This window comes from Haliotis asinina, chromosome 13 (assembly GCF_037392515.1).
Source record: "Haliotis asinina isolate JCU_RB_2024 chromosome 13, JCU_Hal_asi_v2, whole genome shotgun sequence".
Lineage (NCBI taxonomy): Eukaryota > Metazoa > Mollusca > Gastropoda > Lepetellida > Haliotidae > Haliotis > Haliotis asinina.
Window position 1 is genome coordinate 23,054,373 of NC_090292.1, and position 20,630 is coordinate 23,075,002.

Sequence of the window (20,630 nt, forward strand, 5' to 3'; positions counted from 1 at the left end):
CACTTTACAAAGGTAAATAAACCAAAGTTCTATTACAAGATTATCATATGACAAACCACGAGGTTAATTCTTCAATCATATTTAGTATCAAATCTAAAAGAGGAAGTGACGAAGAGGTAGGCAGATCTTAAGATGGACAGATTATTTAGATCAGATAATTCACTATTTCCATATAAGATTGTCTTCAAGCTTTACCCATGTTTGTAATTCAAATTTATATACATATGTGACAACACATGCTACATTTAAATTTTGTATTGTATGTTGTATGGTACCGGCGTCGATTTAGACTGTAAAGCTGTTCACAATCGCATTTCATTTTTTTTTTTTCAATAAAAAACAAACACAATAATTAAGCACAAAAAATATGAGATGTGTAAATCATTCCCTCTGCTGGTGATGGCTGTGTGGGATTAGTTAAACGACCAAACCCAGTTGAGCATGCCTTATAATCCTCTTACTCTTAAAATAAACAACTTCAGTCCAAAGAGGATATCACTAGTGGGAGGTGTCTTCCCAAAACGCCGACCTCCCAAAACACCGACGTGTTAAAACAGCAAATGTTATGGTTCATTGCATTCTAGTTTGTTACTCTGTAACCTTCATTAAATAATGAACTAGTCCAACTAATCCTACTCCCAAAACACGAAGACAAAAGACTTTAAAAAGTGTTTATTTTTCATAAGTTATCAAATATATTGTAAATATAAGCACCGCATAAGGACATCAACAATTGGAAATTTCATTTGATATTTAGGTAGGCACTTTATACATGCTATAGCAGAGACGTATTCATTGTTTCATAACTCATCAAATATATCATATCAGCACTATATAAAGACACGTGAAATGAAATTGTCATAGTTCAACTATGGCACTACTTGTCACACGAATGTCACAGTTCATGTCACTAGACTTCAATACTTCAGTGATGGCAGAATGATGTCACAAGGGTTTGTCAACCAAGTTTGAGCAGATGCCCCACAGCATCGAGGAACTCCATCGATGTCTTGGTCGCAACACGGAGGGATGCTTGAAGACGGAAGAGCCTGTTGTCAACTTCTCGGTAGACCCTTTTCCTAGGAGGGGGAGCGGCACCAAGATTGATCTGCTGGAGTTTGGCTCTTTCGTTGATCTCGACCTTCTGGATGATTTCCACAAATCTGTAGACGTTGGGGTGGTGGTGGTGGAGCTGCTTGCTTAGTCTGCTGTGGAAACCTTCTAGGTTGTTATTGGTCCTCGGTCCAGCAGTCTGATGATGGTTCCAGAGATGAGTGGAAATCGGGCCTCGTAGTCGACCCAGGTCTCAACAATGTAGTCATGCATGTCGTCTGCGCGGGGAACAGCTGGTGTGTCGTTCATGGCATCAAGCCATGTGTCCTGAACATCACCGACCGGCAGGAGTGGGAGGCCAGCAGCTCTGCGGATCCATCTCTGTACGTCAGGGTTGTCTTTGTAGAGAACAGCAAGGCCAAGATCTTGTGTCTTCCTCCATACTGCTTGGCAGTAATGGAAAAAACACCCTTTGACTTCAGCTTGTGGGAACTCCCTCTCTATGGCTCGGATTGCTGCTAGTTCGAAGTCTGTCTGTACTCTTGTGGGTTGAAGGGGGCGGTTGTGTAACTCTTGCACCTTGTCCTTGAGGAGTCGGAGTAGTCTGGCATACGTGGTCTGTTGTCGATCAGGCATCAGGACGAATACGAGTGGATACATGGTTGAGCCGTTGCGTGCATGTATTATGTAGAGTTGGCTCCACAAGGCTGGGCATGACGAGAAGGTACCGTCCATGTAGATGGTGTCTGCGGACTGAAGGGTAGCTAGCTGTTCCTCTGTGGAAAAGGCAATCATCTTATCGTCATCTCCATCGCTGAATAGCAGGAAGGGGCGTCCGTCTTGTGTCTCGGTCCATTGTCCTTGTAAGTCAACATCTCGACGACTCTGTGGAAGGGCTGGTATAGATGTATTATTACAATAAAATTATGCAACAAAATGTGATGTTCATAGGCGATTTTGTTGAACCGGTTGCATGTGTTTGGTGACGACTTCTTGTTATAATTCTGTAATCACTCTATAATATTCGTCAGTTTTATTGAAACATAAAGTTTCTGTCAGGGTATTGTATCTTGTTTGTTGCAGTGGCTATGACAAGACGTTTGCAGACAAAAAAGGAAACCGTCTCAAGAAAGAAAAACAACCAAAACAAACACAGTGGTGTCATGAGAAAATGTTCCAGAAAAACTACAGTAAGTAAACATGAAAACCAATTTAGCTAGCTTTCGGGAATCAAGAATTAGATGAAACTGTTTTAAGAGGATGCACTACGTAACTTAGCTTACCATCAATTAACAAGGAAGAAGGCATGTTAATTGATGAATCTCAACTGAGATGATATCAAGGCTATTAGGCCTTGTTAATTAATGAACCCTTACTGGCATGACTTGGTCGTCAATGAACAAGGGGTTAGGCCTTGTTATGTGTTGAGGCTTTGTTCAAGGCTGGGAGATACAGTAACAATCACCCCACAGTATTAATCCTAGTCTGTCGTACAGACCCTGAAGTATATATATCCAAGAAAGCCCACGCCAGTCTAGAAAATGTGGCAAGTCTAGATTTCCTTAGCTTCAGAAAATGAAGAAAGTCTCAGGGCTTCATTTCATTATTCACTATGAACGTTTTTTTTCAGTAAAATATGTTCATTTCAGAGACTAGATGTTAGTCTATATTAATCCGTGTGATCTTTCAAAGGAGAAAAAAGGTTGTACCATACAACACCTGTGTTCAAATGCACTAAATACACAAGTATCAATAATACTTGCTATGAGATTATGAGAATAACCATTGATTCCATTTTCACATTGGTTTACCATTCACTTAATGCAAGTATAATCATATTGACTGTTTTCTTCAGAAATCGAGTCAAAGGGATGCGACATGCAGACCTCCCCAGCCATAAGAAAGCAAAATATGAACCAGTATTAAAGAATGCACAACTACAATGCCACCCCATTGTTTTTTATTGTATATTTGATAATAATGTGTAACATATTTTCCGTAAATTTGTATATGGAATGTTTTTGTATGAAATTTAATCCTCCTCTTTCTTGTTGTAATCTGTAAATAAACATCTAGTGTAAGCTTGACACTGTCTATTTGTTTTGGGGTAATTTAATTCGCATGAAAGGCATGCGTATTATAAAAGTGAAACAAATTCCGCATTATAGAATACCATTTCCATCAACACTGCAGTATTGACCACGGAGCACTATCAAGCGAACCTAAAATTTATTTCAATGTTATGATATGCGTTATGAAACAAATTCAGCACGTTACAACTTTCACCACCTAAACAACCCACTCCTCGGCGCATTATCGCGATGATGACACTGCAAGATGTCAAAGCAGCCTACAACTCAGCTGAAACAATTTCAAAATGTTTTTTTTATCCATTTTTTTATCCAAGAAAGATGCAGTAGAGTTGCAGGGGAAATGGAAGCAGTGTGACTCGGCACACCTCAAATATGGTTCCTATGCCATATGAATAAAATGACAATGCACAAAGCCGAACGAGGGCTATTCTGTGTATTTTACAGGCACAAGGTGGACACGATCTTACTAGTATTGAGGCACACATGAAGAGCCACCTCCTCGTGGTGGGTGCTGGGTAACGCTAAGTGCTCTTCTCCCGTGTGGACCCGGGACAGAATGTGTCCACAACACCCCATTGCTGGTCGTAAGAGGCGACTAAATTGGGCAACCTGTTTGCCGTGGGTTGCGTCCCGTGTCGGTGGAGGACGGGATCCTGGTGGTTGAGGGCAGTTGGGCTTTTAACTGCGTTCCATTTGCCCAACACACCACTTCGGCCCTTACTTCACCTAGACGGGTGGTTGAATGGGCCCGATTCAACCAATCGGCTGGTCATGCCAAGCCCTGTGCATGGACTGTGTCTGTGTCATTGCACAATTTTGATATTTGGAATTGTTTTGAAATTCGGTCTTGGCACTACTGTTGATTTGTAACTTTTTTATTCTGAATTATGATCGTATGAACTTTGCCTAGAGTCTTATGCCAGAAGGCGATGGCTCATGGGCCAATCTGGTGGATTAGTTATTTTTAATTCTTCCGCTAGAGTATATCATCTGAGTATCCTTGGTGCTGCAAGTCGGAGACCCACTTGCATTCAGCATTGTCCTTGTGATGTTCCGTGGTGGGTGGGGAGCTCAGATGACGAAATCTAACTAAATAAACATGGCTTACGAAACCCCTCAAAAAAAGAGCAAACGTCAGCTTGATACTGATCCCGTTGAAACTGACCACAGACTGCCCAACTCAATTGATTACTGGCCACGTTTTCTTGTTGTTGAGACTATTGACAAGACCCCTTTAAAGTTGAATCCTTTTGCCGTAGCTAAAAGTATACAAGGCATAGCTGGTGATGTTAAAAACATTAGGCGATTACGTTCCGGTGCCCTTCTGGTTGAGTGTGCCAAAAGTTCGGCCATGGGGTTAATAACTGCACATTGTCTGTTGTTTGTGCTGAATGTCCTGTCTGGAAGTATCACATGGAGATCAACAAACTAAAATTCACCCGAAACATTAGTTTTGCAGATGCCAAAAAACTGGTCCAAAGTTCTGACCCTAAAGAAAGCTATGCTTCCATTACTAAAACATCGTCGGAAGCAAGTACAAAATCAACTGCAAGCTGTCAGTTTCTGAAAACGTCCATTCTAGGGCACATAGCTTGTCGCCCTCCAAAAAAGTGCGGGGTAGATCCCCAATAAATCCCCCCAAAAGATAGTTTATTCCAATAATATTGTACAGTGGAACTGCAGAGGATTGAGGACAAATTTACATGAATTACAGCTATTAGTCCAAGATTTTACACCTTCAGCGTTATGTCTCCAAGAGACATATTTAAAACAAACAGATATATTTGACCTTCGTCATTTTAATGCATATCATTGTTTTTCCCCTCCGGGTGATAAGGTCACTAGCGGATCATCCATTCTAGTCAGACAAAACGTTATTCAAAGCCCTGTTTCACTTAATACTAATATGCAGGCTGTTGCAGTGAGAATTACTTTACATGTAGCGTTTACGCTATGCTCTCTTTATATTTCGCGTTCTTCGACGGTTGCCAAAACTGATCCTCAAGCTCTATATGACCAACTCCCGAAGCCCTGAATTATAATGGGAGATTTAAATGGACACAACCCACTCTGGGGTAGTGTAACTACAAACACTAAAGGTAAATAGTTGGAGGACTTTTGTTCTGACAATGATTTATGTATTTAAAATGATGGTTCCAACACATATTTACACACTGGAACGGGGACCTATTCTGCTCTCGACTTGTCACTCACAAATTCAGAACTACTAATTGAATTCGAATGGTCAGTCCACGATGACCTCTGTGGAAGAGACCATTTTCCTACTATATTAAAACCTGTAACTCCATCTGATGTTCCTCCATCATCAAGGCGGAATTTCAAAAAGGCTAACTGGGCTTTATATGAAACACTGTGTGCTGAAAAGCTTAAACCTGAACGTTTTATTGAAGTTCCAGATGCTGTTAAATGCTTTTCTGATCAACTGAACTCCATAGCTGATGAGTGTAAACCAAATTCCTCTGTAGTTCCACACATAAGAAAACCATGGTTCAACGATGAGTGCAAACAAGCTAGGAAGGCAAGGAAGAAGGCAGAATATTATTTCCGTCGTCATCCTATGGTGCATAATTTAAATAAATTTAAAATTTTAAATGCTAAAGCACAGCGTACTTTTAAACAGAACAAACGCCAATCTTGGCAAAATTATTTATCCAAAATAAATTCTCGGACACCCATGTCCAAGGTATGGAACATGGTCCAGAAAATCAAAGGTAAAGGTACTAAATCTACTGTCCATCATCTTAAACATGGAGATCAATTACTTACTGACGAATCAGATATTGCTAATAAACTAGATGAAACCCTTGCTAAATATTCTTCCTCTTCAAATTATGTACCAAAATTCCAGCAATATCAAAAACAAGAAGAAAAGAAAACTATTAATTTCAATTCTGATAATGGGAAAGATTATAATGAAACATTTTCTATTCATGAACTCCATACTGCTCTTGATCAAGCTCATGACACTGCTACAGGAGCTGATAACATACATTATCAACTCCTGAAGCATTTACCTGAATCCTGCCTAGAAACTCTCCTAAATATTTTTGATGATATTTGGACATCGGGTAACTTTCCTCCATCATGGCGTGACGTCATAGTAGTACCAATACCTAAACCTGGACGTGGTCATACCGATCCATCCAATTATCGGCCGATTTCATTAACTAGCTTTGTTTGCAAGACCATGGAACGCATGATAAATAATCGACTTGTTTGGTACTTGGAAACAAATAACCTTATAACTGATATACAGTGTGGTTTCCGTAAAAACAGAAGTACTGTCGATCACTTAGTGCGTTTAGAATCATTTGGTAAAAATGCACTAATTAATAAACAACATGCTGTGTCTATCTTTTTTTATCTCGAAAAAGCATATGACACAACCTGGAAATATGGTATTTTACGAGACTTACATGACTTCGGCTTGCGAGGTCGTTTACCTCAATTTATAGCCAACTTTTTAAATCACAGACAGTTTCAAGTTCGAGTGGGTTCTACCCTGTCTGATCATTACACTCAGGATCAGGGTGTTCCAAAAGGCAGTATTTTGTCTGTCACACTTTTTAGCATAAAGATAAATAGTTCATCCAAAGTTTTAAACGATTCAATTGATGGATCGTTATTTGTGGATGATTTTAATATTTCTTGTCGTGGTAAAACTATGCATAGTATTGAACGGCAACTGCAGCTTTGTTTAAACAAAATAAGTAAATGGTGTCTTGAAAACGGCTTTAAATTTTCTAAATTCAAAACTAACTGTATACATTTTTGCAGAAAATATAAACCACATAAGGACCCTGAACTATCTCTAGATGGCACTCCCATCAAAGTTGTAAAGGAGGCCAAGTTCTTGGGCCTAATCTTTGACTCACATTTGACATTTCTGCCTCATATCAAGTCCCTTAAAACTAAATGCCTGAAAGCACTTGACTTGTTGAAAGTTGTTTCCAACTCAAAGTGGGGAGGGGATCAAGCAACCCTCTTACACCTATATCGATCACTCGTACGTTCGAAACTCGATTATGGCTCCATCGTATATGGTGGAGCCTGCAAAAGCAACCTTAAACTTCTTGATTCTGTCCACCATCAAGGCTTACGACTTTGTCTTGGGTCTTTCAGAACTTCACCTATTGATAGTCTCTACGTTGAGGCCGATGAACCATCTCTTACACAACGTCGTATAAAATTGTCTTTACAATACATTACTAAATTATATCCTAATGAATCTAACCCTGCCTTTAACTGTGTGTTCAATCCCCTTTATGAGGATTTGTACAACAAAAAATCTTGTCTTGTTCCACCTCTTGGGCACAGAATTAAACCTTTTCTTTCTTCTGCCGGCGTTGAGCTGGAAAGTATATCTCCTTCCCGTCTTCTTTCTTCTCCTCCTTGGCAATTGGTTAGGCCACAAGTGGACCTAACGTTAACATCATTTAAAAAATCAGAAACAAATGACTTACAATATAAACAAGAATGTCATCAATTAAAACATCAATATAGCAATTACAAACCCTTATTTACCGATGGATCCAAGGACTTGTGCCACTGTCATTGGATCCAGAACAATATCTTCTAGATTACCAGATAATAGTTCTATTTTTACAGCTGAACCTAACGCCATATTAACAGCTCCCAAATATATTCAAAGACACCCTAAACGTAAACAATATATAATCTATTCCGATTCTCTTTCTTGCTTTCAGGCTATTAAAAATATTTCTTGCAAACATCCACTTTTAATAGAAATTATTGAATTGTATAATGATCATGCTACTGGCCAATACGACATCGTCTTCTGTTGGTTACCCAGCCATGTAAGCATTTCTGGTAACACAATGGCTGAAGCTAAAGCAGCACTCAACAAATCTGTGACACCACTTCTTGTTCCTTATAGTGATTACAAAGCCACCATTAGATCTTATCAATGGGTATCAATAAATTACATGAGATAAATCCTTACATTGGTTATACCCACTTGGGTTGTCAGTCCAGATTTGAAGAGGTTATTTTACGACGATGTCGCATTGGCCACACTAGATGTACTCATGTGTACCTTTTGAAAGGGGAGGATCCTCCGTTTTGTATCCCTTGTGATGAGAGAGTCACGGTCAAGCATATTCTGCTTGACTGTGTTGAATTCTCCATCACAAGGGATAAATTTTCCAATGTCAAAACTATCAAGGACCTTTTTAACACTGTTAGTTGTCATGTAATCATTGGTTTTTTAAAAGAAATTGATTTTTTGGTGGAATTTTGAAAATTATGTTGTGTAAATAGATGCATTTTAATGATTGGTAGTTTGAATTAGTAACTTGAATTGTTGGTGGCTGTACCCTCAAAGGGGGGTGAAGTATTGTAAAATTATTGTCCTCCTGAGAGGGTACGTAAGTCCACAAACATTCACAGTAAATTTAAGTCTACCAGGATTTTAATCGTAGTATTCATTTTCTTTTAATTTCGACTAACTTTTCATACAATCGCCAGCAGCTGAAGGAATGGTGTAAATCCAACTAGGGACCATGCAGGTAGCAAAGGTACTGTAAGTCCCCATTGTTCCTAGTGTGGTGATCTACCTTATGTTGTTGGCGATCTATAGTCTGTTTTTATATTGTATTGTCTAAATAGTGCTATTAGTTTTAACTTTCCATGCTAGTTTTAATTGAAATTGTGATATTCTAGTTGTTTTACTGTCCTTCGTTGACGGGTTTTCATGATTTATATATGCTCTTTTTCATTGTTGAATGTTCTCGTCACGATATGGCTGAGATATTGCCGATGTGACGTTAAGTATTAACTCACTCACTCACTCACTAAGAGCGGTTAATATAATGTTTGCTTCTGCTGTGAAAGTAGAACTATTATCTGGTAATCTGGAAGATATTGTTCTGGATCCAATGACAGTGGCACAAGCAACTGCGCCACCATCCTTGGATCCATCTCTAAATAAAGATTTGTATGTATTATATTTACGTTTTAATTGATTATATTCTTGTTTATATTGTAATTCATTTGTTTCTGATTTTTTAAAACGTGTCAGTGTTAGGTCAACTTCGGGTCTAACAAACTGCCAAGGAGGAGACGAAAGTAGACGGGAAGGAGATGTATTGGCTAGCTCAATGCCGCAAGCAAACAGTAAAGGTTTCACTCTAAGTCCCAGAGGCGGAACAAGAGAAGAATTTTTATTGTACAGATCCTCATAAAGAGGATTAAAAACACAGTTAAACGCAGGATTGGCTTCATTAGAATATAGTTTTGTTATATACTGTAAGGAGAGTTTTATACGTCGTTGAGTTAGAGATGGCTCATCGGCCTCGACGTGAAGACTGTCAATAGGAGAAGTTCTAAATGACCCAAGACATAGTCTTAGACCTTGATGGTGGATAGAATCAAGTATTTTGAGGTTGCTTTTACAAGCTCCACCATAAACGATGGAGCCGTAATCAAGTTTCGAACGGATGAGAGATCTGTATAAGTGGAGTAGGGTAGTTTGGTCTCTTCCCCACTTTGAATTGGAAACAACTTTTAACAGATCAAGTGCCTTCAGGCATTTAGTTTTAAGGGATTTAATGTGGGGTAGAAAAGTTAGATGTGAGTCGAAAATAAGACCCAAGAACTTGGCCTCCTTTACTACTTTGATGGGGGTGCCATTTAAAAATAGTTCTGGATCTTTATGCGGTTTATACTTTCTGCAGAAATGCAAACAATTTGTTTTTGTTATAGAAAATTTAAACCCGTTTTCAAGTGACTATTATTTCAATTTTATTGAGACAAATTTGTAATTGCCTCTCTATTGTATGCATATTTCTACCTGTACAAGAAACATTAAAATCATCCAAAAATAGTGATCCATCTTCTGAATCACTCAAAACCTTAGAGAGACTATTGATTTTAATACTAAATAAAGTCACAGACAAAATACTGCCTTGTGGAACACCCTGATCTTGAGAAAAATAGTCTGAGAGGGTTGATCCCACACGTACTTGAAACTGTCTGTCATTTAAAAAATTGGATATAAACTGAGGCAAGCGACCTCTCAACCCAAAAGAATATAAATCTTTCAAATACCATGCTTCCAAGTAGTATCATATGCTTTTTCGAGATCAAAAAAGATTCATACTGCATGTTGTATTTTAATTAAAGAATTTTTTAACAAATGATTCCAACCGAACCAAGTGGTCAATTGTGCTTCGGTTTTTACGAAAACCACATTGTATATCAGTAATCAGATTGTTGGTTTCCAAAAACCAAACTAAGCGATTATTTACCATTCGCTCCATGGTTTTGCAAACACAGCTAGTTAAGGAAATAGTTCGGTAATTTGATGGATCTGTATGATCCCTCCCAGGCTTTGTAATAGGAACAACAATGGCTTTTCGCCATGAAGGGGGAAAATGTTGTGTTATCCAAATATGGTCAAAAATGACAAGTAACGTTTAAGAGTTGGTAGTGGATATCATCAGGTCCTGTTGCAGTATCGTGAACCTGCAACAGCGCAGTATGAAGTTCATGTAATGAAAATACCTCATTATAATCTTCACCATTATCAGATTTAAACTTTACTGGTTTCTTCTCTTGGTGTGTTTGATAAGTCTGGAATTTTGGATGATACTTTGAGGAGAACGAATGTTTAGCCAAAGTTTCACCCAACTTGTTTGCAATATCAGATTTTTCAGTTAGTATGTTATTATCATTTTTGAGATGCTGAATACTACTGGGTTTGGAACCCTTGCCTTTAATTTTTTGGATCATATTCCATACCCTTGACATAGGAGTACGGGAATCTATTTTGGAAACGTAATTTTTCCAAGTATAACGTTTAATGTGTTTAAACGTTCGTCGAGCTTTAGCGTCACTGATTTTTACATTATTTAAGTTATGAACAGTGGGATGAAGACGAAAATATTTCTCTGCTTTTTTCCTCTTTTTCCTAACCTGTTTGCATTCATCATTAAACCATGGTTTACGGATGTGCGGATTTACAGAGGACTTAGGAATAGTTTCATCAGCTATATGTTTTAGTTTGTCAGAGAACATTTTAATTGGATCAGGGACATCCATGAAAAGGTCTGGTTTAAGTTCCATAAGGCAGGTGGCCTGAAATAATGGCCAATTAGCCTTTGAATAATTCCATCTTGTTACAGGCGGATCATCGGAAGGGTTAATTGCTGTAAGTACTGTAGGAAAATGGTCACTACCACAAAGATCATTATGGACTGACCATTCAAACTCATTATAAAGTGAGTGACAGGTCTAAAGACGAATATGTTCCCGTTGCAGGATGCAAATACGTGTCAGAGCCATCATTGAATATACATAAATTATTATCAGATATAAATTCTTCAAGAACTTTCCCTTTACTGTTGGTATCAGGACTTCCCCATAATGGGTTATGACCATTGAGATCACCCATTATGATACAGGGTTTTGGTAATTGGTCATACAAATCTTGAAGATCATTCTGATGGAGAATGGAAGAAGGGGAGATATACAAGGAACAAAGAGTAAGAGTTATATGTAAAGTAAGACGAACAGCAACAGCCTGAAGATTGGTTTTAAGAGGAACAGGGCTATGAATAGTACCATGTCTCACCAATATGGAAGATCCACCAGTGGCTTTGTCACCAGGGGGTGAAAAAGAATGATAAGAATGGTATTTACGCAATTCGAACTTATCAGTTTGTTTCAAGTACGTTTCTTGAAAGCTAAATGCTGATGGTTTATAATCCTGTGCTAGTAATTGTACTTCATTAAAAGTGGTCCTAAGTCCTCTGCAATTCCATTGGATTAAGGAATTATTGTTCATTTAATAGCAGGTGGTAGTCCAGGGGACCAACTTTTCCCCTTCCGAGGCGGACTGCTTCTATTTCGCGCACGGGGATGAGGAGAGACATCCATGTCTTCTAAAAGTTGAAACTTGTTATAGATTTGTACAGGATCACGTGATCCCTTTTGTACTCGATCAGATTTTTGTCTATAATCTACTTTGTGACAAGGATTTTTCACTGGAGGAGATACTGTTTGTGAGTCAGTCTGGCAAGCTGATGTTGCATGATTCTTATCAACAGCAGAATCTGATGTACTTAAAGTATGTTTGTCAGCTTTAACCCAGGTGATATCTGTCTGACATGAAACAGACAGCACAGATTTAACATGAGGGCGAGCAACGACAGCAGAGTATGTTATACTTGATGACTGAGGCAAGGCTGCATTTACTAAACGTTTTGCCTCATGATAGGTGACATTCTTTTGAGTTTTGATTTTGATAATTTCATATTCTCGTTTCCAGATTTCGCATGACTTTGATGAGGACATATGGTCTCCAAGACAATTAACACATTTTGGAGAAGACAAACAGTCAGAACCTTCATGATCCTCTTCACCACATCTGTAGCATGTTGCACGATTCCTGCAAGATTGGGCACCGTGACCAAACTTTTGACACTTGTAACAACGAAGTGGATTTGGAATATATTGCTCCACTTCGATATTACAATATCCAGCTTTGATGTACTTTGGATGTTTCGGTTGTGAAAAAGAAATCAAATAAGTATTTGTATTGAAAGTTTCTCCATTTTTCTTAAAAGTGAATCGTTTGACATGAGTGACTCCTTGATTTTGTAGTTCAGTGGCGATTTCTGTTTCACTCATGTGGGCAAGCCACCGGTCTCTGTCTCTCAAGATGCCTTTGCTGCTGTTCAAAGACTTATGGGGAGAAACAGATACTGCAGTATTTGCAAGTTGTTTTATACCTATGAGGGTAGCTGATTGTTTCGCTGTTTTACACACAATGAGGAGAAACCCAGATCTAATTTTTGTAACAGCTTGGACATCCCCAACAAGTCCATAAATTGCTTTTGATGTTGCAAATGGATTGAGTTTTAGAGGTTCACCGTCAGTAGAAGATACAACCAAAAATCTACTCCATGTATCCGGTAATCTGTTTGTAGCACTGTCCTCGTCCGAGGACAAACACTCAACTAGTGCTCGTTTATGTTTTTTGGGTTAAGCCATGGTTAATAATAGAAAGTTCACCATCCCAGCTCCCCACCCTCCACCGAGTATCACATGGACAATGCTATATACCAGTGGCTCTCCGACTGGCAGCACCAAGGATACTGGAATGGTATACTCCAGCAGAAGATTAATTCAAAATTAATCGATCCACCAGATTGGCCCATGAGCCACCGCCTTCTGGGCATAAGACTCTAGGCAAAGTTCATAACATCAGTTTTCAAATCTAAAAGTTTTATATGAATGAAAAAGCCAAGGCCAAAATTGGAACAGTACAAAATCAAATCTGTGCAATTACATAAATAATCCACGCACAGGGCTTGGCATGACCAGCCGATTGGTCGAACCGGGCCCATTCGACCACCCGTCTAGGCGAAGTCAGGGCCAAAGTGGTGTATTGAGCAACAGGAACACGGTTACAGGTCCATATTGCCCTCAACCACCAGGATCCCCTCCTCCGCCGACACAGGGCTGCAACCCACGGTAAACGGGTTGGTGGACCAAATATCCCCCCGGGTCCACTACGGGGTTGTCGGCGAGCTCTTGGCGTTACCCAGCACCCACCACGAGGAGGTGGCTCGCCACGGGTGCCCCTGCCTTAAGTGACTTTAAGGGAAGGAAAACAGATATGTGTTGGTTTTTATGGTTGTGTTGTTTTTACGGGTTGAGAAGCGTTTGACATATAGTACAGCCTGATCTCTCATCTCGGAAACGATATCTAGGTCAGACATGTCTGCTAGCAATCGATCACGATCTCGCACTATTCCCTTACTGGTGTTGAGTGTGTTGTGCGCCATGACAGTAACCGGAGTACCAACAAAAGAGTCGATATTCAAAAGGTTGGTTGACTGTTGCTTTCTGGCACACTCAATCAACAGCGCACCAGAACGTAATCTTCGAATGTTCTTTACTTCGCCAGCAATGCCTTGGATACCTTTAGACACAGCAAATGGGTTCAGCTTCAAATGTGTGCTATCTTTGGTCTCAATGACAAGAAAACGTGGCCAGTAATCAATCTGTTTGGACGGTCTGAGGTCGTCAACGGGATCATTTTCGAGAGGACGTTTGCTCTTCTTAGTGGGGGTTTCTTAAGCCATGGTTAGTTATGTAGATTTCATCATCCGAGCTCCCCACCCACCACGGAGTATCACAAGGACAGTGCTAAAGCAAGCGGGCCTCCAGCTTACAGCACCAAGGATACCCGGATGATATACTCCAGTAGAAGAATTATAAATAATTACTCCACCAGATTGGCCCATGAGCCACCGCTTTCTGGGCATAAGACTCTAGGCAAAGTTCAAAACAACATAATTCAACATCAAACATGTTTTAGACAATAAAGCCAAGACTAAACGCAATCAAAATTAATTCCAAATCATACTTGTGCAATGATAAATAAATTTATAATCTATGCACACGGCTTGGCATGACCAGCCGATTGGTTGAACCGGGCCCATTCAACCTCCCGTCTAGGTGAAGTAAGGGTCGAAGGGGTGTGTTGAGCAAAGGGAAAGCGGTCACAGGCCCCCAGTGCCCTCAACCCCCAGACTCCCGTCCTCCACCGACACAGGGCCGCAACCCACGGCAAACGGGTTGGTGGACCAAATATGCCCCCGGATCCACACGGGGGGTTGGCGAGCACTTAGCGTTACCCAGCACCCACCACGAGGAGGTGGCTCGCCACGGGTGCCTAAAACTAAAGGGTTGTAGTATATATACACATAACAGTAGACCGATAACAATGGGTAACACGATATACAGGTTTCTGTTAATTGATGTACAGGCTTCGATTGATTGATGTACAGGTTTCAACTGATTGGTGTGCAGACTTGTGTTGTTTAGGTTAACGTGTTATCGGTAAACATGTTTGGATAAAGATTAGTCACTGAGGATAAGGTGGTTCCATGCATTGGGTAATTTGTTAGCTCATTCTTATAGCTCATTTTTATATTGCATTGTCCTCTACAGATAAACTGTTTTACGTATAGTTACTAGTTACTATTCTTTTCTGTGATATTCTAGTTGTTTTACTGTCCTTTGTCGACGGGATTTTAAAATACGCATATGTTCCATTTCAATGTTATGTTCCCGTCACCATATGGCTGAAATATTGCCGATGTGACGTTAAATAATAACTCATTCACCCACCTCTAGTAGGTTTTACTGTCCTTCGTTGACAGGTTTTTATAATGTCCCATTGATTAATGTGCACTACATGTGTAGTTTTGTAATGAATCGTTCTTGTCACGATATGGCTGGAATATTGCCGATATGACGATAGATTTTAACTCACTCACTCTTGTTACGTTCCATATCCGGAGCTTAGATATGGAAATGGGGGTTTGAAATGCCATGGATTCTATTTGGAAACTAGGTCACCCAGTTTCACTGAATGGATACCAACTGGATGTCAGGATGGCAAACAATTACAAATTGAATGTCACTTATTTCAAGACACCGCCATGGAAACCAACACAAAACTACATTTTGTGCTTTTATGTTGGTTTCCCTTTAATGAAATCTTCCACTTGCAAATTCCAGGTATGGAAACGAAAAAGAAAACCATGAACTTAGATTCAGTTTGGTTTCCCTTTACAGAAATACCAAAATCAAAGATTCCAAAATGGAATCTAGTTGGAAACTCAGTTAATGAGTTTCAGGGAATGGAAACTAACAGGATTCCACAATTACCAACATTACGGAAGGTTTCCAGGTTTCTGGAAACCAAGTCATTTATGTAGTGCTACACATTAATCAATGGCACATTATAAAAGCCTCTCTTCAAAGGACAGTAGAACCAACTAAAATATCACAGAAAATGTAAAACTAGTAATTAGATCTAAAACAGTTCAACTACAGAGGACAATACAATATAAAAATGGGCTATAGATTGCCCCCACTGAAGGTAGATCACCACACTAAGGACCATGGGGACTTACATTACTTTTGCTACCTATATGGACCCTAGCGAATGTGTTACGAAGGCTCTTTGATGTCATCATCTTTTCAAAGAATGTGTTGATGTTGCCTGTTATCCAAAATATTCGTTTGTGCATCACGACAGGAAATTTCACAAACATGTCCTTCTGTGTCATTGAGTGACAGCTGACAGCAATAACTATCATTTATTTCTTTTTACTGGGTCAATTTAAATCTGCATCTGTAATGTTCTGTGTATCCTTGTTAACAGGTCTTGATATGCAGTATTATACTGTTGTCGTATGCACGTTCTAGCTTATATTCAGTCTTGTAACAATAACTTTGTTATTGATAAGTAATCACGTTCCCTCGCTATCTCGGCTGCATTAAAGCCCCGATTATTCCCTGTGGTTAAATCTACAATACTCCGTGAGAGTAAATATTTCACAATGTCTTCATCTCCCTGTACACAGGCCAAATGAAGGACATTGTCACCATCATTATTTACTGCAGAAGGATCTGCTCCACTTTCTAGTAGCAATTCAAACACACCGAATGTACCTTGTCTTGCTGCTAACAGCAGTGGTGTCATCCCTTTCGACCCTCTACAGTTTATATCAACAACGTGTAGCTTGAGGATATGCTTCACTATCTTCTCATCTTCTCCCATAGAGGCGAAATGAAGGATGCTGTTACCATCACTATCTACTACTGAAAGATTCCCTCCACTCTCTAGTAGTAATTTAAACACGTCGTATGCACTGTATACTGCTGCTACAAGCAGTGGTGTCCTCCCTTTATATCCTCTACAGTTTATGTCCAGAGTGTGTAACTTGAGGACATGCTTCAATATCTCCTCACTGTCTCCCTCACAGGCCATATGAAGGATATTGTCACCATTACCATTTACTGCTGAAGGATCAGCTCCACCCTCCAGTAGCAATTCAAACACATCGTATTTTTTGTATTCTGCTGCTAATAGCAGTGGTGTCCTCCCTTTCGATCCTCTACAGTTTATGTTCAGAGTGTGCAGCTTCAGGACATGCTTCACTATCTCCTCATCCCCTCTCATACAAGCCAAATGAAGGACGTTGTCACCATCTCTATTTACTAAAGAAGGATCTGCTCCGCTTTCCAATAGCAACTGTAACACATTGCGTGTGTGATATTTTACTGCTAACATTAGTGGTGTCATCTCATTAAACCTACAGTTTATATCCACAATGTGTAACCTGAGGATATGCTTGACTATCTCCACATTTTTCCCTTCACAGACCAAATGAAGGATGTTCTTACCATCATTTCCAACTTCTGACAGGTGGACTCTTTTTCTCACCAGAATATCAAATACTTCTCTTTTTCCATAATATGCTGCCAGCATCACTGGTGTCATTCCCTTGATATTTCTTCCATTTATATCCACATTGTTTTGCATCAGGATAAAATTCACTAACTTATCATTTCCCCCGACACAGGCCCAGTGAAGGATGTTCCGATTATTCGCGTTAGTTACTGACAGATCAGCTCCTCTTTTCACAAGAATATCAAATATTTCTCTTTCCCCAGTACCTGCTGCAAGCATCACCGGTGTCACTACACCGTCGTTTTCTTCATTTATATCCACAATGTTTTGCATCAGGATATAATTCACAATCTTAACATTTCTTCCTCCACAAGCGCAATGAAGGATGTTGTCACCATCCTCATCAGTTACTGACAGATCAGCCCCTCTTTTCACAAGAATATCAAATGCTTCCTTTTTTCCATGAAATGCTGCAATCAGTACTGGTGTCATGCCTCCATCCCCTTTACTATTTATATGCACAATGTTTTGCATCAGGATATAATTCACAATCTTTGCATTTCCTCCTCGAGAAGCCACATGGAGGATGTTGTCACCACCCACATCAGTTACTGACAGATCAGCTCCTCTTTTCACAAGAATATCAAATGCTTCCTTTTTTCCATGAAATGCTGCAATCAGTACTGGTGTCATGCCTCCATCCCCTTTACTATTTATATGCACAATGTTTTGCATCAGGATATAATTCACAATCTTCGCATTTCCTCCTCGACAAGCCACATGGAGGATGTTGTCACCATCCTCATCAGTTACTGACAGATCAGCCCCTGTTTTCACAAGAATATCAAATACTTCTTTTTTCCCATGATATGCTGCAAGTAGCACTGGAGTCATTGCTTTAAAATCTTTACTATTTATGCCCACAGTGGTTTGATTCAGGACATACTTCACTGTATCCACATGTCCTCCAGTGCAGGACAGATGGAGACTGTTTCTTCTTTTCTGATTCACCGCTAAAGTATTAGCACCTTTTTCTATCAATAACCCAAACACATCTATTTTCCCATGATATGCGGCTAACAACAATGGTGTCATATTATTGTCACCGTAGCCGTTCACGTCAACAATATTTTGTGTCAGTATATATTTAACAATCTTCACATTTCCTCCTTGACAGGCCCAATGAAGAACATTTCGGTTCCTACTATCCTTTGTTAAGGTGTCAGCTCCTCTCTCTATCAGAATATGAAACACACCTTTGTTCCCATAACCAACTGCCAACAACAATGGTGAAATGCCATTGTTATCTGTACTGTTTATAGACAGAACATTATGTTTCAGGACATATTTGACAATATCTACATTTCCTCCTTGACAGGATGCATGGAGGATATTTTCACCATGATCGTTCTCTTTTGATATATCAGCTCCTATTTTCGAAAGAAAAAAAAACACGTCCTTCTTCCCAAACATTGCTGCTGACATCAACGGTGTTGTCCCGTTTCCTCCCCTACTTTCAATGTCTATGATCTTCTGTGAGTGGATATACTTCACTATCTCCAAGTTTCCCTCCATACAGGCAATGTGTAAGATATTGTTATCCTCATTGTCTAATAGGGTCAAATTTGCCCCTTTCTCCACAAGTAATTCCAGCAATGCCCTGTCTCCTGCTACTGCCGCTATCATTGCTGGTGTCCAACCAGCTTCACCTCTTGAATTAACGTTTGAAGGATCTAGAGGCAATAAGTACTTAACTTGATCCAAGTCTCGTAGTCTACAGGCATCAATAAAAGTAGTGTTGACAAAGGCCCGGCTAGATGTTTGTTGATGTTCGTCTGAAAGAAACGATAACACAGTTTTCAGTTTTAGACCCATGTTCATTTAACCCATTAAAAATCACTTGCAACAAACAAATCAAACATGATTAAAACATATTTATCACTTGTTCATGATATATAAAAAGCATTGGTGATTCGGAAAAAACAAACAAACATATGAGTTAATATTTAACGCCACATCGGCAGTAATGCACTCATATCGTGACGAGAACATTTATGTATATGGTAAAAAACCTGTTGAGAATATCGCAAAAAGAAATAAAACAAGCGTGAAAGTGAAAATTAATATCACTATTCAGACAATACACTATAAAAGCAGGCTATAGATCAACAACTAAGGGTAGATCACCATACTAGGGGCCATGGGAACTTATAGTACTTCTGCTACCTGCATGGACCCTAGCTGGATTTACACCATCCCCTCAGTTGCTGGTGATTGTATACAAGACTAGCCACAAATTAAAATGACAGAAATACTACGGCTACAAAAAATGGAAGAATAAATTTGACGTCATGTTTTGGGACTTACGTATCCTCTCAGGAGGACAATAATTTTACAGTAGTTCAACCCCCCTCGTGGATACAGCCACTAACAATCTCAATTACTATTTCAACTTCTACTCATAAAATACTTATCTATTTACATAGTGATGTTCATGCGTATATCTTGTGTGGCCAATACGACATTGTCGCATGATGACCTCTTCACATCTGTAACCAACATCTGGTTTTATTTCATGTAATTTATTGATGCCTACCTGGGTGTCCCACTTCTTCTGCATCAGATGACGTATATAGGATCTAACGTTACCTTTATAATCAGTGCATGGAATAAGACGTGGTGTCACAGATTTGTTGAGAGGTGCCTTGGCAGCAAGATCAGCCAATGTGTTACCAGAAATGCCTTCATGGCTGGGTAACCAACAAAAGACGATGTCATATTGGCCAGTAGCAAGATCATAGTTGATTTCAATTATTTCAATTAAAAGTGGATGTTTTTACAAGAAAGACTTTTAATAGCCTGAAGGCAAGAAAGAAAATCTGAAATTATGATATATTGTTGATATTTACGATGGCTTTGAATGTATTTAAGAGCCGTCAATACGGTGTTTGCTTCTACAGGAAATACAGAGCTGTTATCAGGCAATCGGTAAGAAATTGTTCTGGATCCAATGACAGTGGCACAAGTTACAGCGCCACAATCCTTGGATGCGTCTGTAAATAAGGATGTATATGCATAATATTCAGTACGTAATTGACTGAAGTCTTGTTTATATTGTAGTTCATTTGTTTCTGATGTTTCAAATGTAGTCAATGTTAGGACCACGTTGGGCCTAACCAACTAACACGGAGACAAAAGAGTGAATGAGTGAGTGAGTTAATATTTAG

The 20,630-nt window shown here is 39.4% G+C and overlaps 1 protein-coding gene across 1 annotated transcript; it reads right to left on the minus strand.

Moving 5' to 3' along the window:
- Positions 1-1,221: 1,221 nt before the first annotated feature.
- Positions 1,222-18,297, minus strand: LOC137259432 (ankyrin-1-like). Its single transcript, XM_067797090.1, has 2 exons — positions 16,662-18,297; positions 1,222-1,949 (listed from the first exon to the last, which is right to left on the minus strand). Exons 1-2 carry the CDS (start codon positions 18,295-18,297, stop codon positions 1,222-1,224), a joined length of 2,364 nt encoding a protein of 787 aa, XP_067653191.1.
- Between the last annotated feature and the right edge of the window lie 2,333 nt (positions 18,298-20,630).

What these genes read in the sequence shown, in the direction of transcription:
- LOC137259432 (XM_067797090.1), bottom strand. Translation starts at nt 18,297, where the DNA reads ATGACTCCAGTGCTACTTGCAGCATATCATGGGAAAAAAGAAGTATTT. An exon ending in GCTGTTAGCAGCAAGACAAG is followed by an intron (nt 1,950 to 16,661) that starts GTACATTCGGTG and finishes CATCTATACCAG; the next exon opens with CCCTTCCACAGAGTCGTCGA.